Source organism: Eptatretus burgeri, chromosome 6, assembly GCF_056783735.1.
Source record: "Eptatretus burgeri isolate ZD-2024b chromosome 6, Ebu_testis_v1, whole genome shotgun sequence".
In the NCBI taxonomy this organism is placed as follows: Eukaryota; Metazoa; Chordata; class Myxini; order Myxiniformes; family Myxinidae; genus Eptatretus; species Eptatretus burgeri.
This window is the reverse complement of record NC_140966.1, coordinates 64,551,980-64,575,217: the sequence shown is the minus strand read 5'-3', so window position 1 is coordinate 64,575,217 and position 23,238 is coordinate 64,551,980. Positions and strand designations below refer to the sequence as shown.

Genomic DNA, 23,238 nt, shown 5'->3' with positions numbered 1-23,238 from the left:
ACGAGCGGGAATCGGAGGAGTCGAGAGGAGGGGGGAATCCGAGGGGACGAGACGAGCGGGAATCGGAGGGGACGAGACGAGCGGGAATCGGAGGGGACGAGACGAGCGGGAATCGGAGGGGACGAGTAAAGAGAGTGGGGATCAGAACTGAAGTGAGGACAGTGGGAATTTGATGGGACAAGGAGACCTGGAGTGAAATGGACTAGGATGCTGGAAACAAACCGTTGCAATAACTCCAGTGTTCAAAATGTTTTGGAAACCTCAGAGCAAATAACCCAAGACCGCGCCGTCCATGTGTCCAGTGAAAAAGGTCTTCCTGATCCACTCACATTGTTTTTTTTTTTTGTTTTCTTAATATTTCAGCAATTGACAAAAAACTTCTTATAAATACATTTTATATCGTAAAAGCAAAGAAAATACCATACTTATTGTTTGTGAGTAGTTTATTATTACTTCCGGGTGACGTCATTCCAATCAGTTGAGACAAAGATATGGGACTCGTTTTTCTTATTTTACCGTTTTCACTGAGGAAGCACATTATTTTAATAAAATTAAATATTATTTATATATTTATATATATAGCTAATAAACCATATTCAAATGTTCGCAGCCACAAAGGTTGCGTTGCAAATATCGTCACCAAAATTTGTGTTTCCTTGCAATTTGTCTCGATTCCTGTGGAGTTTTAGTATTTTTTTTCCTACACACTGTGACATTTACACGCAATTAACATCTTGTCTTCGTTTATGACAATTCAAATTGGTCGAGATTGCTGTAAAGGGGAAGGTCGCAGCTTAGCTAACGAATATATCTATATACACCTCAACATAGAATGCCATTTTTCCGCCATTTAATGACGCAAATAATGCCACGATACACACCACTTGTATTTCATGTGAAGAGCACGTTTTAAATATGAGTATCCGGGCGAATGTCTGTGGAAATTTTTTTCCAACGAAACGGAGAACAAAAGCGAGTAACCAAAGAAACAGGCCAAAATTTTTTACACCGCCGAACGCTGATGCTCCATGAACACGATTCCTCGAGCATGGTGTTGAAGTATTTTTTGAGTACAGTGTTCCGAAGGCGCTTAAAATACGACGCATTGAGTTCGGTGATTACTATGCATTGTGGGTAATACAGTGCGCGCGCACAGGGAGCGCGGGCCTGTGGTGCTCGGTTAGGGCCTGTGGTGCTCGGTCGGGGCTCTTCGCGACCCCTTTTCCTTCCCGTCACAGCGAACCATGGATATCCCGCAGCCACCGGACGGTAGGCAAACACTCACACGATTTCCGCCTCGTTTTGCTCATCATTGCGTTGATACGATGATCATTAAATGACCGCACATTGCGACGTCATGGATAGGCCGCGCGAAGGTCCAAACGTCCAACGTTGACGTGCACTGTTGTTGGAGTAGGAGTAGTATAACTTCACCCGTTTCTGTTTGTTTGTTTGTTTGGATGCAAAAAGTTGTGGACGGATTCGGATGAAATTTGATGGGAAGGTTGTGTGTGTGACGAGGACGAAGTGATTCGATTTTGGTGGAGATCCGAATCCGGATCTGGATAAGAGAAATATTTAATTTTAAAGTGATTCTTCACCATTCAGAGGTATGGCCAAAAACGATATAATGGCACGATGTCTCTAAAAGTTGTGGACGGATCCGGATGAAACTTGGTGGACGGGTTGGGTGTGTGGTGAGGACTGATTCGATTTTGGTGAAGATCCGAATCCGGATGTTGATATGAGAATTATTTAATTTTAAAGTGATTCTTCACCATCGAGTCTGAGAGATAGGGCCAAAAACGATGTAGTACTGTGTAAGCATGATGTTTCAAACGTGTATCGGGCCCGATATGTTCTCCTGGATCAGGCATTATGTGGTGGAGGTATGCACTCTACCGAGTGCCCTTCCGGTTGAGATATTGCGCTTGTATATCATTTTTGGCCCTATCTCTCAATGGTGAAGAATCACTTAAATAATTTTAGTAGTTTGATCTGGATCCGGATCTTCACCAAAATCTAATCAGCTTGTCCTTGTCACACACCCAACCTTCCCACCAAATTCCATCCGAATCCGTCCACAACTTTTGGAGATATCCTGCAAAGGGGTGGAGATTCACCCCTTTCTGCAGACAGAAAGGGGGTGAAAACATTAACCTCCTTCACCTTCGGTGGTGGAGGTATTCAACTGTTCCTATCAGTTCCTTCTGCTGGGTAGTGCATTTTACAGCAAAGACTCAACATGAGAACAAAGGAGCTTTCAAAAGACCTCTGGGATAAAGTTGTGGAAAGGCACAGATCAAGGGATGGGTATAAAAAAAAATTTCAAATTCCTTGAATATCACTTGGAGCACAATCAAGACCAGAAATAAGAAGTGGAAGGTGTATAGTACCCCCCCCCCCCCAAGACCCTGCCTCGATCAGGCCGTCCCTCCAAACTGGATGACCAAGCAAGGAGGAGACTGATCAGAGAGGCCACCAAGAGGTTAATGGCAACCTCAAAAGAACTACAGGCCTTTATGGCAAAGACTGTTTACTGGGTGCATGTGGCAACAATATCCCAAGCACTTCAAAAGTTTGGCCTGTACAGTACTGTGGCAAGAAGGAAGCCATGACTCAAAAAAGCCCACCTTGAGTCCCGTTTGAGGTTTGTGAAACACCGTTCCAGAGATTCTGAAGCCATGTGGCTAAAAGTTTTTTGGGCTGACGAAACCAAGATCGAACTTTTTGGCCAAAATGCAAAACGTTACGTTTGGCGCAAACTGAACACAGCACATCACCCAAAGAACACCATCCCTATTGTGAAGCATGGTGGTGGCAAAATCGTGTTATGTGGATGTTTCTCATCAGCAAGGACTGTGGCACTTGTCGGGATAGAAGGGAAAATGGATGGAGCAAAATACAGAAAAACTCTGGAGGAAAACCTGCTGCCCTCTGCGAGAAAACTGAAATTGGGATGGAAGTTCACCTTCCACCATGGCAATGACCTGGATGACACAGCCAAAGCTACACTGCAGTGGCTAAGGAACAAAAAGATAATTGTCCTTGAGTAGCCCACTCAGAGCCCTGACTCAAATCCATTCGAAAATCTGTGCCATGACATGAAGATTGCTGTACATCAACGCTCCCCATGAAACCTGACTGGGCTTGAACAGTTTTGCACAGAAGAATGGGAAAATATTTCCCAATTAAGGTGTATAAAGTTGGATTGACCTTTCCCAACAGACTCACAGCTGTAATTGTCAAAGGTGTTTCCACCAAGTATTAACTCAGTGGGGTGTGAAATGAAGATGAGAGAAGAACCTTCAGAGTTTAGGCTTTATTCCATTTGATTGAAGCCGCTTCTACGGGCACACCAGGAAATACAGACGCAGCATGGAGTACAAGCAGTAAGGTACACGCGCAACTAATCACCGCAAAATAAATCAGTATTATATATCAATCAGTATTCTCACCATTCAATGAGCACCAAGTGAGCCGCCGACATAAAACGGCAATGCCCCAGGGACAAACCCCGCGGCCGAGCCGAACCTCAGCTTTATCTCTTCTGTGCTCGAGCCGGGCAACATGTGATCACACGTCACGACCTTCCATTCACCACATTCTCCCCGTCTTTAAAATGTAACTAGAGGCCCAGCTAACGCACCATGATTACTTCAGCGCTACAGGAGTATACATTTCAAGCAATGCGAGCTATCTAAACTACAGAAGCATACATGCCAAGCAGTGAGGATTATTTTGAGTTGTAGGAGCATGGTAATGAGCATCGATATATTATGTAACGAGCATATAGGAGCATGAGCATCGAGGATGCCGATAATCCCCTTTACAGATTGAGTCGGCAAGGGGGTATTATTCGTCGGCCTCTCCGGGAGTAGATGGCGGTTTCACTTGAGGGAGGCTTCCGATCCTCTTGGTGAGCCTCGACTCGTGCCGGAGATGACTCCCCGATCGCTCCCGGGTGGAACGCGGTAGCCCCGTCGTCACCCTTCTCGGGTGGAGTCCCTGGGGGGGGGAACACCTGGGGAGGGGATGTCAGAGGGAGGTGTGCCAGATGGTGGTGTACCTGCGGGAGGAGTTCCTGAGGGAGCCAAATGACGAACCGACACAGTGGTCTCCCTGCCATCCGGGAGCCTGACATGAGCGTATTCTGGATTCGTATCGATGAGTTCGACCTCTTCCACCATGGGTTCATACTTGCTTTGTCGTACCGGGCGTTTCATGAACACTGTTCCGGGATGGGTTAGCCAGCTGGGCACCGATTGGCCGTCAACATAACGTCGTTGGTGAGTAAACATTCGTTCGTGAGGAGTTGCATTGGTGGACGTGCAGAGCAAAGAGCGTATGGAATTCAGAGCGTCGGGAAGGGTAACCTCCCACCGCTCGGGGCCCAGTCCTCTTGATTTCAACGCCAGAGTTACGGCTTTCCAAATAACTCCATTATATCGTTCCACCTGCCCATTTCCCTGTGGGTTGTAACCCGTCGTTCGACTAGTTGCGATGCCGTGCTCTAATAGGAATTGTTTTAGCCCGGCCGACATGAAACACGGCCCTCTGTCTGAATGTATGTACGAAGGTTTCCCAAACATAGCAAAGAGGTCAGACAGACATTTCACGACAGTGCCCGAGGTCATATCCGAGCACGGAAACGCGAAAGGGAACCTTGAATACTCATCAACAACAGTGAATATGTATCTGTTGTCTGTCTCGGTCGGCAGGGGCCCTTTGAAGTCAATGTTTAGTCTCTCGAAGGGAGAAGTGGCCTTGATCAGTCTGCCAGAAGCCAAACCATAGAATCTGGGTTTTAGTTCAGCACAAACAGGGCATGAAGCATTCATTTGTTTAATATCTTCAATAGAATAGGGCAGGTTCTGTCTGCGTACGAAATGTGCCATTCTGGTTACCCCCGGGTGGCAAAGAGACACATGGAGGTCTTGCAAAGCCCGACAGATTGCCGCCGAGCAGTAGACCCGCGAGAAGGTGTCTGCAGCAGGGTTTTCCCTCCCGGGCCGGTAAACAATGTCGTAACTATAGCAGGCTAGGTCTATTCGCCATCTCATAATGTTTTCATTCTTAATTTTCCCGTTATTTTTCCCATCAAACATGAATGCCACGGATCGTTGGTCCGTAACGAGCGTGAAATGGTTTCCCAGTAAATAGTGTCTCCATTTACGCAGCGCTTCGACGATGGCGTACGCCTCCTTCTCTATCGCCGAGTGTCTCTGCTCGCTTCCAGAGAGAGTTCTCGAGAAGAACGCGACGGGTTGCCCAGACTGATTAAGCGTAGCAGCTATCGCGTGATCTGAAGCGTCGGTCTCCACCACGAAGGGCACCGAGCTATCGATCGATAATACCACGGATTTACTGATATCGTCTTTGAGGTTGCGGAAAGCTGTTACAACAGCGGCATCTGGTGGAAAGTTTTTGCAATGCACTAGGGGATGTATTTTCTCGGAGTATTGCGAAATCCATCTCGCATAGTAAGCAAACATCCCGATCACCCGGCGCATTGTCTGCAGGTCCTGAGGTGGGGGTAGCTCACGAAGTGGGCGCAATCGTTCAGGATCAGGCTTAATCGTGCCGTCGGCTATCGTGTAGCCGAGAAGGTCAATTGACCTTGCCGAGAATACGCATTTCTCGTAGTTGAGAGTCAGATTATATTTTCTAGCAATGCTCAAGAATCTGTCCAGATTCATGTCATGTTCCCCCTGATCCCTACCGCACACTGTGACATTGTCCACGTAAACAAAAGTATCTTTGAGGTTTTCATCTGAGATGATGTCGTCCATAACCCGTTGGAAGCAAGCTACTCCATTCGTGACACCGAATGGGATTCTCCTGAATTGGTAGAGGCGTCTACCTGCCTGGAACGTGGTGTAAGGTTTGTCTTCCTCTCGGATGGGAATTTGATGATAGGCGCTTCGCAAGTCGATGGTGCTGAATATCTTATAATTGGCCACGCATTCGACCATCTCGTCTATGCGCGGCAGGGGGTAGGCATCGAGTTGGGTAAAGCGATTGACCGTTTGGGAATAATCGACAACCATTCGTTTCTTATGGTTCTGACTGCTGGTTACCAACACCTGTGCGCGCCATGGCGAATCGCTCGGTTCTATAATTCCCTCTTCCAGTAATCGCTTGGTTTCTGAAGTGATGAAATTCATGTCAGCAGTGGTATATCGCCGCAATTTGATCGCTATCGGTTTGCAGACCGGCGACAGGTTAGCGAACAGCTGGGGGACGTTACCTCCGCGGTAGTCAAGGCATTTAAAATCAGACGAGGTTTGCTTCCTCCAAAGGGTATTTCGACGCTCGTGTGCTGCTTGAGGACATTATGACCCAGAATTACGTCTGCGCATAAATCACGAAGCACCAGTACCCTTACATCCCGATGCGTGTACCCTTTTACGTCCAATTCGACATTGCAGTACCCTCGTATGCGGGACTGTAGTGATGTGGCGGCCATGCATACCGTATTGTCTGTCGGGTGGATTTTCCATTTCCTGCCCTTCACTAGCGAGCTGTTGACGAAACTTTCAGAGCTACCGGTATCAATCAGTGCCTCAGCCATATGCCCGTTAATTCGTACGTTGATGATAGCCTTGGATAGATTCCCGGGGAGGCTGCAGTTAGTTTATTTTGCGAGTAGAGAGCCGCAGAAGTGGGTTTATTTCTCCTTAGAGTAGATTTACATACCCTGGCATAATGCCCTTTCTTGTCACAGTTCATGCATGTGGCATCTCTGGCGGGGCATTTTTGGCGGGGGTGCCTTTTGTACCCACAAAAGAAGCATTTACCAACGGGAGTAGTTGCTGAGGAGTTTGACGTGGCCTGGGTATCCGGCTCCTCGGGTGTTTCTCCATCCCCTATGTCTGGCTGTGTCTGTGCCAGTGGGGTTCCTTGAGTTCCCATCGCAGCAGCGTTCATTAGCAGCATCGGTGTCCCAAATGACTCAGATTGCTGCTGTGCCGTATCCATCGCTCGAGCCTGATCAACTACCTTGTCAAGAGTGGGTTGCGCTTTCTCTAGTAAGCGTTGCCGTATGTGGGCTGATCTAAGTCCTTGGATGAATGCCTCCCGGGTCGCTTCCTTTCGGTGTTCCTCGGCGCTTACGGCCCGGAAGCTGCAGTCTTTTCCCAGCTGATTCAGAGCTTGCAGGAACTGATCGATTGTCTCCCCGGCTGCTTGCCTGCGTGTGTTGAGAAGATGTCGTATGTATACCTCATTCTTGCGCTTCACGTAGAGCGCTTGCAGCACGTCGATCGCTGCTTCGTAAGTGTCGCACTCCGAGAAGAGCCTGTATACGCTGGGCGAGACATGATTCACGAGGGCGGCCAATTTGTCAGCTCCCTCTTCGATGATGGTCAGATAGTGTGAGAAGGAACAGAACCAATGCGACCATTTCATTTCTGAGTCAGTCGCGTTTGGGTCTGCGTCGAACCTCTCGGGTTTGTAGATCTTGTCCATCGTTGGTTGAGAGAGCCGAGAAAACCAAATGGAATAAATTGAAATGAAGACGAGAGAAGAACCTTCAGAGTTTAGGCTTTATTCCATTTGATTGAAGCCGCTTCTACGGGCACACCAGGAAATACAGACGTAGCATGGAGTACAAGCAGTAAGGTACACACGCGCAACTAATCACCGCAAAATAAATCAGTATTATATATCAATCAGTATTCTCACCATTCAATGAGCACCAAGTGAGCCGCCGACATAAAACGGCAATGCCCCAGGGACAAACCCTGCGGCCGAGCCGAACCTCAGCTTTATCTCTTCTGTGCTCGAGCCGGGCAACATGTGATCACACGTCACGACCCTCCATTCACCACAGGGTGGACACTAACCCAACCAAGATATTCTAGTTTTGTATTTTTAATTAATTTTCTGAAATTTGTGGAATTTCTTTTTCACTTGGAAGTTGTGGGTTACGATGTGAAAATAAAGATGGAAGAAGTTTGATTTAATGCAATTTAATTGTGTTGATAAATTAGTGTGGAGTTGATGGCCTCTGCCTGTAATGTATTATACAATCAATAAGTGAGTTCAAGTACAGTGTTCACTAACCTGACTTCGGCTTTCAATTTCCTCTTCAATGCAGCAACAGCAGCACTTGTTTCTTCCCCTCAGGCCCAGTTGAAAATGAAAGTATATGATACTTCAAAGCAATTGATGGTCGTTCCCTGTGTTCCCTGTCATGGCTCGGTTAGAATGATTGTATAATACATTACAAATGCTGATTTTCGAACCTATATGCCATACGTACATGTACATTATTGCTCATATCTCAGAAACTATTGGAGTGCCCATCACAAAACTTATGTGGAAGCTTCTTGACATCATAAGGTACCTCTGCGATGAATTTGAGGAAATTTGAAGGATACATTTTTTGGGGATTCACGATTGAAGTTTATATTTTGTGATAACTTTTTTCTGGTTGGAGGTAGGAAAATGTTGCCCAGACAAATTCATAGGGCATGAAAATACCTTTAAAATGACACCAAAACCAGCTCTCTAGGTGTTATACTTTTAGAGATATGGCCATTTGAATTCGCGACGTCGTGCTAATTAGTCCAAAGTTCGTTAGTCTGTATCTCACTAATTAAGAGGCTGTTAGCAAAAATATTTGAGTTCTTGCCGTTTTTCATGGGTCCCAATTGGTTCCCAAAGTTTTACAAAAATCTGAGAGATGACTGCAGATTCTTTGATGATTTGACATGGAATGACCCCTGTGTCTGATTTCCTTGTATAATTCCAGGTTATAAGGCAACAAAAGCTGAAAACTTTGAAAGGGGGTGTAGACTTTCTCGAGGCACTGTATGAGGACCGCTTATCGAACCTACACCTCTTCTCACGAGATTACAGACAAATTAGAGTCGATTTGATCACTCTCTTCCGGATCCTGCACGGGGAACTCCAAGTCTCATTTGAAGAACTGCCTTGTTTCAGTCAGTGTGACCACCTTGGTGGTCACTCCTGGAAACTGACCAAGCCTGCGGCCCGCTGCAGGAGGAGAGCAGTCTTCTATACGCATCGACTGGTTAACGTGTGGAATGGACTCGATGAAGAATCTGTTCAATCACCGTCTCTAGATACATTTTCTAAGAGTTTAGACAGACTGCTGTCTCAACAATGATAGGACCACATAAGGCACTCTCCTCCTGTCCTACTTTTCTCCCTGACCTGGCCTGACCTGACCCAAAATGTGTTCAGCAGTTTGTTGCACTTTTCACATACTCAGCCAATCTTACTGTTTTCACTCTGTGCACTTGGTTGCGTTCCATCTGGCCGCTACGTCCTTTTCATCTCGGCAGGTACATTTTCGTGATGCATTGTTTTTTTGTGAAACATTTTGTGGATTGTGAGGAGTTTGCTTGTTTTGCTATCTCGTTTATTGATTTGTGATTGTGGCCAGTTTATTATTCCACAGCTGTACTGGGATACTGGTTTTGCAAGTTAGTTTATGACTTTGATTTTGTTCCTTGGAGAAAGGTGTGTTTTCAGGATCAGCCTCGTTCTACACAGGTATTCTTTGGTAATTGTTTGTGACATATTTGGTGGCCTCTTCTACCACGAGGTATTTGTTAGATGCTTCATCGTATAGCTCCTGCATTGTTGTGTTTGTGTCGATTTTTCTGTTGTCCGTTTTTATTGGTCTACCTTGCACAGAATGTGCACTTGGCAAACTTATCTCGGCCAAATTCCATTTGAACGCCGTCAGAGTACCGTTTCACCAATTTGAGTTCTGCCAATTTTTTGTCATTTGGTGGTTTTTGGGTGTGGGGGGGGGGGGTTATGTCATGCAAGTACAGTAGATGTGTCAAGTTTCTTGCTTCCTTGGACATTCTCTTTTTGGATGTTCGGGTGTATCCATGCCCTTACTCAATGAGGTTGCTCAGTGGGTCCATGGCCAGGCAAAAAAAGGAGGGGCGAATGGCTGTCACTGTGGAAGATCCGAGACGTGTCTTTACTCCTGGTATTTCAATTTTTCCTTCCGAGTGCTGTAATACAAGTGTGGTATTCCAAAGCTCCATTGCTTTCTCAGTCAGTTTGATTATTTGGAGGTTAATCTTGTACAATTGCATGAATTTTACCATCCATGAGTGTGGAACACTATGAAAAGATTTTTTGTAATCTATCCAGTCTGTGTACAATTTGGTTCTTCTAGTTTTCGTTTTGAAATATGTTCTTGCTTAGTAGCAGGTGGTCTATTGTTTTTGTAGTATACTCTCTTGCATCCGTTCTGTTGTGTTAGGTGGTGGGACATCATTTATTTGATGATTCCCATCAGAAGTTTGTATGTTGTTGGTAGACATGTTATTGGTCTGTACTTGTGAGGTAGTTGGCTTTCTTCAGATTTTGGGATGAGTAAGGTGTTACCTTCTGTGAGCCACTCATCCAATACCGCCTCCCTTTGGTTTTCTCTCCTTGCGATGTTGTTTTCCTGTTACTTTTGCTTGTATGAGCAGTGCCACTGCAAAGCTCACTGTGTTGCGTTCCTTTAATGGGGATGATTTTCATACTAATCTCTTGAGTACTGTGTTTGTTCTCCGAACTAGTATTTTTATCCATTTGTTGTTTTCTATTCTGAAGAGTTGCCTTTCCCTGAGTGTTGTCAGTCTCATCTTGATGCCATTTTGTTTGCCAGCTCTTCTTGTTGTCTTCACTGTTCCTCATACTCCTCCTCATCTACCTCCTCCTCGTCGTCATCCTCTCCTCCACCCCACTGTTCCCCTCCATCCTTCTGCCAATTATCATCGCCTTTCTCACACTGTGTGGGTGTTTTCACTCGGTCCATGACTAAGTCGGATCTGCTCCCCCTCCCCATCAGGGTGTTTCCACATTTCCTCCCCTCCTCCGTTTCACCTCGTCTTCGCCGCTAGGTATCCAGTGACGCTCCACATTCCAAGCCCTGGCTTCGCCACATAGCCCCTCCCTGCGCCATTGCGGCCACTTTCACACCATCCCTGTGTCCACCCCCTGGTGAACCCTCGGCTCCCATCCTTCTCATATCTTCTTCCTCTTGTCTTCTGGCCTTCACTGTTTTCTGTTTTATTTTATTTTTATTTAGGAATTAATAAGTGGTTGACACAACCTTGTTTGAATTTGTGTTATAGCACCGTCTCTGCTCTGGTGGACAATCTGGTCTTCTTCAGCTGGTCCATGAATCTAGCTCCCTTGCCACCAACCATCTACTGTTCTTGTCTTGAATCGACTTCACAGTGGAGAATGGCCTCCTTCTCCTCTGTGCTTCAACACTTGTCATTTAGGTACCTCTTGTTGAGCTTCGTTTTTGAGACAGGTAGCACCTCAACAGCATCTTGGCTTGCTGTCTCCTTATGAGATGGTCTTTCTTCTCACCAGAGGAGGTGCAGACTTCATTCTTTGCAGCACGCGTTCCACCCACACGGAGCCACTGCACAGACTGAGCATAAAAGGTCTGTGTCCCATAATTTATTTCATTTCCCTTTATTCCCAATACAAGTTTCGTTCATCGAAGTCTCTTCCCCTCCCTCGGCTCTTCCTCTGCCCTTCACCTGCACGTTGGCACCAGCTTCTCATCTCGGCAACTGGCATTGCACAACCAGACCCGTGCTGGCAGTTCGATATTGTGTTCACGTTTCAGCATAAAGGGGCTGTAACACCTTGATGTTTTAGCCAGCATATGGCAAGGTCTGAAAATGTATGTAAAACGCTGGCGTACGCTGAACTATTGATGTTTTTTTTAAAAAAGTTTTGGGCGTATAATAATGTGTTGGACGTATGCATAACGTATTAGTAACGTACACAGAACGTTTTAATCACATCTAGATAACTTATACCAACGAATGCTGAGCATGTTGTCGGCGTTCACAACCTATGCACAACGATAGTCTAACTTATGCATAGAACGGCAGCGTATCGCCGACGATCACGTGGCGTAGGCTATTCATAGGCTGTGGCTGGACGATTCAAATCATAACCGCACCAGACATTGAAGTGTGAAGCCACTGTCACACCTTGACGTTTTAGCCAGCGTATGCCGACGTAGGAAAAATTTGCCGAACCAAGCTGGCACATGTCGACTACGTTATGGGTAAGTTTTGTATATGTTAAGAGCACGCTGGCATACGTCGTAGTTTTCTGGCATACGTCGTCATACGCAGAGTACGTCGAGAAATTTTCAGCATGTTGAAAATCTGTCGACGTACTCAACGTATGACACACGTTCCGCATACGCTGGCATAAGTTGTAGGCATGCTACGCGATCGTTGACACACGTCGACACACGTTACTTGTACGTTACTCTTAAGTCGAAACACGTCGAGGTAATGGTTTGCGTCAGTGTTCCAGACTCCCTGGTTTTTTTTTTTCTTCGGTATGACGGTGATGTTGACACTTTGATTTCTAGTGCGGTTATGATTGAAATCGTTGAGCGGAAGCCTATTAATTATATAATATTATAACTGCACTAGAAATCGAAGTGTCAACATCACCGTCATACCGAAGAAAAAAAAAACAAAACAAAAAAAAACCAGGGAGTCTGGAACACTGACGCAAACCATTACCTCGACGTGTTTCGACTTAAGAGTAACGTGTGTCGACGTGTGTCGACGTGTGTCAACGATCGCATAACATGCCTCCAACACGTTACTCATAGGTTAGAAATAAGTTTCGGGTACGCTAAACATTACCTCGACGTGTTTCGACTTATGAGTAACTTACAAGTAACGTGTGTCGACGTGTGTCAACGATCCCGTAACGTGCCTATAACCTATGGCCAGCATTATGCGGAACGTGTGAGTAATACGCTGGCATAAGTGGAAAAATTTCAAGCATGGAAAATTTGTCTAACACCTCGGCATACAAAGACGTATGCCAGCGTGCTCTTAACATATACAAACTTACCCATAGCGTATTCGACGTGTGCCAGCGTTTTAGCCAAATTTTGCATACGTCAGGCATTCGCTGGCTAAATCGTCAAGGTGTGACAGGGCCTTAACAATCGTCAGTAGTTGCATGCAGCGCGTCTTAGATGTAAGCAACAGCGAGGCCTCGTTCCGGGTCGCAGGTTGCCAATCCCGTTGAGCCTGCCGGCGTAGCACTTTTCCGTGCCCGTCTGAACGTTTCCTCCCCAGCTCCATCGTCCTCGAATCCTCTGGAGGTGTGGAGTGTCGCATCAGAAGCAGGCGGGCTTTCAATCCATATATGTGCCTCATAGTGGGCTTCGTACCCTCTCCTTAATAACCCTCTTCATCCTACTCACATTAGCAGCCACGTTGTTTGGCTTAGGGGATTCTTAAAATTTGAGAATCGATTCCGATTCTTCACCAAAATCAAATTGATTTGTCCTTGTCAGATACCCAACCTGCTCAACTCGCTTCATCTGAATTCATCAATAACTTTTCCAGATATGGGACATTTTCACAAAAGCGGGTCAGGTAACGGTAAAGACTGTCCGTGAATTTTTATCAAGCATATATTGCCCAGTCAGTGCAGAGGCCTTATGGTGATCCTGCGTTGCTGACATCATTTGAACATTTTTCTCGGCCTTATAAGGGGTTCAAGCACTATTTCGAGAATATCAAAGAAAGTTGATTTTTCAGTTTGTTCTTTACCGTTACTTAACCGCTTTTGTGAAAATGTCCCATATCCTGCACACAAACGGGGATGAAAACATAACCTCCATCCGTATTCGGTGGCGGAGGGAAGAAAGAGAAATAACTTGAGCGTAAAATTTATGTTCACGAGTAAATATAATTCAGTGGCATGATTTGTTATATTATATAAATCATGCCAAAGAAGTAAAAGTTGCTTCAAATTAATCCAAACCTCGAGGAAAATTGTAATTATTTTAAATTAGATTTAAAAGTGATTGAACCCAGTTTACCCTGGCGGTGTATCAGGCAAAAGACTGCTCCTCAATCTCTGCTGACTTTTTGTTTATTTGCTGGTAATAAATATGCCGCCATATCTTTGCTGTGAAGAAATATGATGATTTTGCCATTTCACAATACTCTGAACGGATATAATAGGCCAATGCTGTCTGTGGGATCCTGGTTGGAGAAGTCTGACACACATGCACCTAGTTTGTGAGTACATGTCTGCTCATTTTCTTCACAACTTGAATTTTCTGAGATACAGAAAAACGGACTTGTTTTTGTCTTTTTTTGTAAAGAATGACAGGAGAAGCTTTTGATATAATTTGGTGAACGAACAAACGGATTATCGATGAATGAAGTGAGATAAGGCAGAGTGGGAATCGACTCCAGAGACTTGGAACCGTTCATTTCAGGCGGGTAATCGGCTCTAGAATTTAGGGTTTGAGTCCCGGTTCCGATGGAGGGAATCTATTCTAACCGGGTAATTGATGCTTTCGCCCAAGCCTACACATCATAATTGAATCTCCCATCATTGATGTCCAGGGCTCCATACGGTCCTCCGGAGACACGATCAGCCACGGAGCATCGACTTTGGAGCATGCGGGCCTCCAATCCGCACGCATCTCGTATCAGGCCTCGTCTGCACTCCTTAATAAACCTCTACATCCAACTCACATTCTCAGCGTTCTCTAAAGTTCACACCCTTCCGATGATTCCCCTCGTCGCTAGGGTCGTGGCTTCATGATCGCAATCAGCGGATCCAAGCAGTAAGGTAGATTGTGTGTGTGTGTGTGTGTGTGTGCATGCGTGCGTGCGTGCGTGCGTGCGTGCGTGCGTGCGCGCCATCCTGCCACCGCTCGCTTGTATTAACAGGAAATGGTAGGAACTCTACACCTCACATCCACAGATATTTGTCATCTTTTCTTTATTTCCGTGAGTCCGATTTGCATTGAGAAACGCAACGATTCTGGTTAACCATTTTCAAAATGCCACTCCTTTGTTTAAATGCTGAAAATTATGTTTAAAAGACTATTTCAGTCACGTATTTCCCACTAGCGGCAGGTTAAAACGACCCTGTCTGGAGAACACAAATCGCCATGTTGTCATTTCCAAAAAGCTCCAGTTTAGCAGTCCTGGACATGGACAAAATATGACACCATCTTAGCCAATCAAATGTTGTGCTGTCAACCAATGAAACATTTCAAAAAAGGACATGGGAAGCGTCTTTTAAACTGTTGCTTTGGTTTGGGAAATATCAAGATTGAGATAAAATTGTGGCTCATAGCAAATATAGATTGTGCTCAGAAATGCAAACCAAGAGTTTAAAAGATATCCCTTTTTTTTTTTTCTTTATTTTTTCATTTGATATAGCCAAATGTATCATTCTATTCTCTCTGATTCTAAGTATGTTTTCTTCTTAAACAATTTCTTTACTCAAGTTTGGCTATAATTATTGCAATATCAGGCTGAGATGACATACTTCCTTCTTTAAGTTTTAGCAGGACTATTGGGATGGAATAGCCCCAGGAAGGGGCTTCCATAGACAGGAGAAAAGTGTAACAGCAAAAGAAGGTGCTTCCATCGACGACTTGCCTGCAATGTGAGAGCAACAGACCTTGTGCTTCAGCTTCATCATTGGAAACGCCAACAATTTTGAGAAATCAGTTTTGCTCTCGAATAATCGTTTTTTTTTTCTTGGTTGACTCTTCAAACATGTCATTAAATAAATTTAAAAAAATCATTGGAACGATTGCATTTTATTGTAACAATGTTGATCTGGTACATGCAGCATGTACACCGACCCAGCTATAAACTTTCATCCCGGTGTTTCACAGACAGGGTGATTCATCATTGTGTGTACCATCCCTCAGATGTACGTTAAACTGGGTGTCCCATCTGCCGGCATTATTTGCTGGACATTAAAGATCCCATGGTGTCCTTCACGAAGAGTAGGTGAGCTATTTCCGACACCATGAACAAATTACAAATTCCTGCTCGCAGCTACAGGGGGCACTGCATCAGCAGCACACCTGCACCCTCAGCAAATGATGCTGCCGACGAAAGAAGACGAAGATGAATTATTGGACAATCGATGAATTGATGAGACAATAATAAACCAGTGACTTAAGCAAAATGGAGCTGTCAAAATATGGAAGAGGTATGAAGTTGACAATTGACCACCAAATTTTCAAATTTCCCTGTTTATTGAGCATTTGGATTCACACTTTTTGTCCTTCATTTCACCTTGTACAATTTTTGGAGCGTTAACCGGTACATTTGTATTACGAACAATGAAATAGCAAAAGACTTTTGAACAGTGCACTTTGTCATGGCATGTGGTCATTTAACACAATTAATGTGTGAATATATTTACTTGTCATTCCTTTAGCCAGATTACTGCCCTTAAAATGAGCACATTCTGTTCAAACAAGTGAAAAAGGACATATAATGTCATAGCCCCCATTGTTTTAGTAATTTTGCTGTACGGAGTTAAAGGGCTAGCTCATATTTATGTACAACTAAAATGGCCACCAGTCTACCAGTCGGCCATTTTTGATCAGATCGCAAAATAAAGTGAGGGGCACGTGTATGCAATCATGCACTGTGCTTGTTCCAAGTTTGAATAAAATCGGACCATGCATGTCTGAGAAATGGTTTTGGACACATTGAAGTAACAAAATGGCCACCAGTCGGCCATCTTGGATCTGATCTCGAAAAAGAATGACGTGCATATGTAAGCCATCATTCATTATCTGGGTGCCATGTTTGATCAACATCGGTAAATGCATGTCCGAGAAATGGTTAAGAACGTGTTCAACATCAGGGTTTTTACAACTAAAATGGCGGCCAGTCTACCAGTCAGCCATCTTTGATCAGATCGCAACATAAAGTTCGGTACAAGTGTGTGCCATGGTGTGTGTACTGTGTATGTGCCACGTTTGAACAAAATCAGACCTTGCATGTCCAATAAATGGTTGGGAACATGTTGAGGTAACAAAATGGCCGGCAGTCAGCCATCATGGATCTTATCTCGAAAAAAAAAATGACGTGCATATGTCAGCCGTCATTAATTCTCTGTCTGCCAAGTTTGAACAACATCGGTAAATGCATGTCCGAGAAATGGTTGAGGACGTGTTCAGCATCGGGTTTTTCACAACTAAGATGTCCACCAGTCGGCCATATTTGATCGGATTGCAAAACAAAATGATGTGCATACGAGGTCCGTCTAAAAAGTAACAGGACTGATGTCACAGAAATTTTATTCCAAAAAATATATTGAAATCACAACTTGTCCCCTTCAAAATAGTTTCCCTCCAGTCTCACATACTTGTCCATCCTCTTCTTCCACGCTTCGCCGCACCCCCGGAAGGCTTCTTCTGGGATCCTCCGGAGCTCCGTCGTCACGGCCCTTTTGATGGCCACCACATCAGGAAATCAGGTCCCCTTGATCATCCCCTTGAGCTTGGGGAATAGGAATACATCACAAGGGGCCAAGTCTGGCGAATACAGGGGTTGCGACAGAGTTGGCACGTTCCTCTCCGCCAGGAACTGTCGGATGCTCAGGGCATTGTGAGCAGGGGCGTTGTCATGGTGGAGCACCCAGGCCTTGTTCTCCCACAGATCCCTCCTCTTGTCCCGGACTGATCTCATGAGTTGCCGGAGGATCTCCTTGTACACGTATTTATTCACTGTTTGACCCTGTGGTAGAAACTCGCAGTGGATGATGCCCTTGATGTCAAAAAAGACGATGAGCATCATCTTGACCTTCGACTTCGACATCCTTGCTTTCTTTGGTCTTGGTGATGCCGGACTTTTCCACTGACAACTCTGCCTTTTGGTCTCGGGGTCGTATTCGAATATCCACGATTCATTGCCAGTAATGACTCTCATGAGCAGGTCTGGATCGTCCTCGAGGCGCTCGATAATGTCTTGACAGACAGTGACTCTTTGCTGTTTCTGGTCCTTGGACAACAGCTTGGGGACCATCTTTGCGCTAGCTCATTTCGAGATTTTCAGTGATGATGCTCCAGACAGTGTCGTTGTTGATGGAAAGTTCCTCAGCAATCATCCGCACCGTGAGTCGATGATCTGCACGCACCATCTGCTTCACACGCTCGATGTTGTCCGCCGTGTTGCTCGTTGAAGGTCTTCCAGACCGTGGATCATCTTCAACCTCCTCTCGTCCCTCTTTGAATCTCTTGTGCCATTTAAATGCATGTGTACGTGACATCGTTTCTTCCCCGTAGACTTGCTGCAGCATTGCGAAGGATTCGGAAGGTGTTTTGCCAAGCTTGGCAAGAAACCTCAGATTGGCTCTCTGCTCACGACTCATAGCGCGAAGACTCGGACGAGACAACGTGTAAAGCACGACCTGTAAAAAATCATGTAATGAGCGCAGTCAACCATCACGAATCATATATATATATATATATATATATATATATATATATATATATATATATATATATATATATATATATATATATATATATATATATATATATATATATATATATATATATTGCTGGAATGTTGGGAAAGACTGTGACGCAACCCATTCATTCAAGTTGTGTAAGTGGAGCACACAGCAGGCTCAGTCCCATTACTTTTTAGACGGACCTCGTATGTATACCATCATGTGTTATCTTTGTGCCAAGTACGAATAAAATCGGTCCCTTCATGTCTGAGATATTGTTGCGGACACACGCACGCACACACAGTCAGGAAAGTCAAGACCAAATCCATAAGCCCCCGTTTCGGATTAAGTCCTCAGATGACTTGAGAAAACGTCCAACAGGGGATAATATATCTTAAAATGAAAACTACAAAAAATGATGGTTTGTACAATTCAAAACTGTTGCATAAACCATGGACTACTGCCTCTTACAAAGCAGTGACTTGTCAACCCCAACATACAACAGCATATCCGAGCCAGTTTGGTAAACTACAATGTTAGAACGTAGGTGGAGTATCTATGATACTTTTTATTGAATTCCCTCTTCAACTTTCGCTGGATATTTGACCTGAGGGTTTAAAAATTGGGTTCCTGAATTTTTGTAAAGTTTAGTAACACTGGTTTGAAAGTTGTTTTTTTTTCACAGCCTCAATACATGGATGGCTTTCCTTGTGTTTGCATGCATGTTTTCATGGTATTCAAATAATTAACTAGTTTAAAAATGGATATGAAATGGCCTCAGATGACATGAGAAAACTATTTTGTGGTTACCTTTCTTGCCTTGAACCTGGTCTGCACGTGTACAACAAGCAGAATAAGCCCAAACATCTCATGTGACCTCTCTTTCTGAATCTTATCGCTGCTCTCGACAGTTGCGTGAAATGGCCCAGACTCTTGCTATCTGTCGACACCGTCATAATCTTAATTAATAATCGACAAATTGATCATGAAGACTGTGAAGATCATGGTGTGGATTGAAGATAAATAAGGCTTGTGAATCTGTTTCAGATTCCTGGATACTTAAAACACTGAAGATGTGTGGCATTTCTACCTCAACAAGGATGATCTCAAATTATATGCAAAGTTAGACAGAATATATTTCTCTGACAAAGAATATAAATTTTAATCTTCAATGACATCTGCATGAAATATGGACTGCATAAATATGCCGCTGTGACCATCACTGGAAATCATGTGGAAATTAAATAAGTGATGACCTCGTTTTATCATTTGAAGAGGGCAGTAAACTATTGGAACATTAAGTCAGTTGTGCAAGTACTTTCACATTTTGGAACATACATTGCATTCAGAAAGTATTCACACCCCTTGACTTTTTATATTTTGTTGTGTTCCAGCCTGAATTTTAAACGGAGTACATGAAAAGAAATAATTTGTCATTGAGCTACACATAAATACCCCATAATGTCAAAGTGTAAATTTCTTTTAGAAATGTTTACAAACGAATTCAAAATTAAAAGCTGAAATGTATTGTATCAATAAGTATTCAACCCCAATGCCATGACACTCCAAATTGAGCTCTGGTGCATCCAATTTCCTTTGATCATCCTTGAGATGTCTCTTCAACTTGATTGGAGTCCACCTGGGCCAATTCAATTGATTGGACATGATTTAGAAAGAAACACACCTTTCTATACAAGGTCCCCACAGTTGACAGTGCATGTCAGAATAAAAACTTAACCACAAACTCCAAGGAACTGTCCGTAGAAACCCGGGATGGAATTGTGAGGAGGCATAGATCTGGGGAAGGTTATAAAACAATTTCTAGAGTGTTGAAAGTTCCCAAGAGCACAGTGAGCTCCATCATTAGAAAATGGAAAGAACATGGAACTACCCAGACTTCCAAGAGCTCGCTGTCCGACCAAACTGAGCAACCGGGCAAGAAGGACTTTGGTCAAGGAGGTGAACAAGAACCCAATGACCACTGTGACAGAACTGCAGAGTTCCTTGGCTGAGATGGGAGAACCTGCCTGAAGGACAACAGTCTCTGCAACACTTCACAAATCCAGGCGTTATGGAAGAATGGCCAGCCAGAAGCCACTCCTGAGAAAAAGGCACGTGACGGCATGCCAAAACTCTGAGAGAATGAGGCAAAATATTATCTTGTCTGATGAGACAAAGCTTGAACTCTTTGGCCTGAATGCAAAGCGCTATGTCTGGTGGAAACCGAGCTCAGCTCATCACTCAGCCAACACTATCCCTACCGTGAAGCATGGTGGTGGCAGCATCATGCGATGAGAATGCTTTTCAGTGGCAGGGACTGGGAGACTTGTAAGGATTGAGGGAACAATGAATTTAGCCAAATACAGGCAAATCCTTGAGAACCTGCTTCAGAGTGCAAAATATATTGGACTGCGGGGAAGATTTATGTTCCAACAGGACAACGACCCCAAGCATACAGCCAAAGCAACACTGGAATGGCTTCAGAACAAGAACTTGAAAGTGCTTGAGTAGCCCAGCCAAAGCCCAGACTTGAATCCCATTGAAAATCTGTGGAAAGACTTGAGTCTGTGGAAAGACTTGAGTCTGTGGAAAGACTAGAGTTCTGACAGAACTTGAGCAAATCTACAAGGAAGAATGGGAGAAAAATCCCCAAATCCAGATGTGCAAAGGTGATGCAGACATATCCAAAAAGACTCGAAGCTGTAATTGCTGCTAAAGGTGCTTCTACAAAATATTGATTCAGGGAGCTGAATACTTGTGTAAATTAGATATTTCTCTATTTCATTTTCAACGAGCAAATACCACCCGTTGCTTCGCTACTGGAAATACTATGGAGGGTGTGGGGGAAGAGTGTGAGGATAAAAAGAGGGAAGAGAGACAGAAGGTGGAAGAGAGAGAGAGGAGTGAGGAGGGGTGGTAAAAAGGAAGACAATGTGAGGTGAGAGAAAGGGAAGGCAGACGTGCGGTGGAGCATTAATTACGATTCATACTGTCTCATCAAAATGATTCTGCATGGAATAACAGTGGAGATGGAAACAAAATAATGTCTGAAATCCATTTTCTACCGGTCATACGATAAATACCGCCCAAAGACAAACATCGCTCGGACATGTCTGGAAATAAACACAGTCCAGAAACACATCACCTGGACACGTTGGAGATACGGTAAATACTACCCAGACACATCTGGAAACAAACACCGTTCGGAGACAAACACCGTCTGGAAATAAACAATGCCTGGACATGTCCAGAGACAGAAAGAGAAAGAGAGATGTGTGGGAGGGTGCTGCACTGTATTAGGAGGGGGGAGAGAGAGATAGTGAAAGAGTTATAGATTAGCAGAGAGAAAATGTTATGCTTTATGAACAAAACACACACACACACACACAATAGATATTTGTGCATGGCCGATATCGGCAATTTTTCAGGAATCGGCAGATTGGAGTCTGTGTGATTACCGACTACAGTACGTACTGCATACAACCCAAAAACCTTGAGTAGCTTTCACTGTTGTTTTGGGGAATTTAATAAACCAAATAAAAATAAAACAATGTTGCATTTACATAGATATTTCAATGAGATGTGCAGAAACATTAATCTTTATAAACAGCTGCATGTGACTGGTGAAAAAAAAATTTTGCTCGGTAATTTAGAAAACACCTTAATACAGCAAATGGCTTAGAAATCGGGTGTTGTCAAATATATTTTGCTTCAAAACTCATAAGGAGAAACCATATAACCTTTGTAAAGCACATCCCGAGTCATATAAAATAACCATTTGCTTTAGAAACTGTCATGAGGACAAAGGAAAACATGATCGCTCATACGCTGCTGACGTTAAAAGTTAAAACATTAGTAAGATACAAGAAGAAACTTTAAAACCTTGGTGCCCGTAACCAAGCATGCACACACATTCACGGAGACTCCCCTTACAGATCCAAATCTACCCATATGTACCTCGTCCGTGTGTGTTGTATACGTACCTCTACCTTGTATAGCCTTGTATACGTACCTTTACCGATCGGAACACGAACTGTACCGCTATCGACTGCAGGGCACTTGGCAAGTGTCTTAAGCGCTCAAGCAAGCACTCCAATCAAATGGTTGATAAGGAGCAGCTGGCTTGACAAGCGATAGCAAGCTGATTGGTAATAGCACATACCCGCAAAAAACTAAACATCGCAGATTTCTTAATATTTTCAGAATTCACTCCAGATTTTGACTTATTTAGTCCACGTGATCCGATCCTCAAAACTCAAAATATATTTCGATTATATAATTTCATTTGTTCATGAAAGTAGATCGTGGAAAGTCACATCGCATCACATATTTAATGCATGAAATCACTCCAAGCTCCTAATTTGAAAACTGCAATGCTTACAAAAGTGATGTGTACAGCAATTCAGAAGTATGTAGATGAAGCATTCGATGGTATGAGTGAAGAAAGTGAAAAAAATAACATTTTGAGCGCTTTATCGTTGATAAACCGTTGCGGTCTGTTCCAACTCAAAGTGTTGAGCAGGCCAAACAAAATGGTGAATTAATACCCCTGCGAGGTAACCTAGGATGCGCCTTAAGACTCCACCGAGAGCGAGGTATCCGAGGATGCGCCTGATAAAGGATATAATTAAATAAGGCCGTTGATAATTATCTTCAAAAGGGGTGTTTTAATTAACCCAAACACCCAATTTTCACTCATACACTCCCTTGGAGTTCCCGTAGAATGCATGCAAAGTTTCAGGCTGCTGGGTTTCCTTGTACACACACACGTACATACACACACACTTATTATGGGGTATATTGTGGAGATCGGTGATAAAAAAAAGCATTAAATTTAATCCATCTTAAATGCAGGTAGTGACACAACAAAATGTGAAAAAGTCAAGGGGTGTGAATACTTTTCTGAACACTAGGTCCATTAATATCGTCAATATGAAAAAGCCACCTGGGATGACAAGA

At 44.0% G+C, this 23,238-nt stretch overlaps 2 protein-coding genes across 6 annotated transcripts in view; one reads left to right on the top strand and one right to left on the bottom strand.

The window, feature by feature from the left end:
• LOC147024959 (uncharacterized) overlaps positions 1-539 on the bottom strand; it is a 52,439-nt gene extending 51,900 nt beyond the window's left edge. For 2 of the 4 annotated variants that reach the window (XM_085885432.1, XM_085885433.1), the window contains exon 1: positions 426-539. In XM_085885432.1, coding sequence (XP_085741558.1) covers positions 426-538 — 113 coding nt within the window. In that variant the 5' untranslated portion in view covers position 539. Of the gene's footprint in view, positions 1-222; positions 352-425 lie in introns of those variants that run through there. The other 2 variants (XM_085885434.1, XM_085885435.1) reach the window with 2 other exon arrangements.
• Positions 540-977: 438 nt separating this feature from the next.
• Positions 978-23,238, top strand: part of CHERP (calcium homeostasis endoplasmic reticulum protein) — an 86,815-nt gene continuing 64,554 nt past the window's right edge. For both annotated transcript variants that reach the window (XM_085885411.1, XM_085885410.1), the window contains exon 1: positions 978-1,269. In XM_085885411.1, the coding sequence (XP_085741537.1) occupies positions 1,245-1,269 (25 nt within the window). In that variant the 5' untranslated portion in view covers positions 978-1,244. The remainder of the gene's footprint in view (positions 1,270-23,238) is intronic.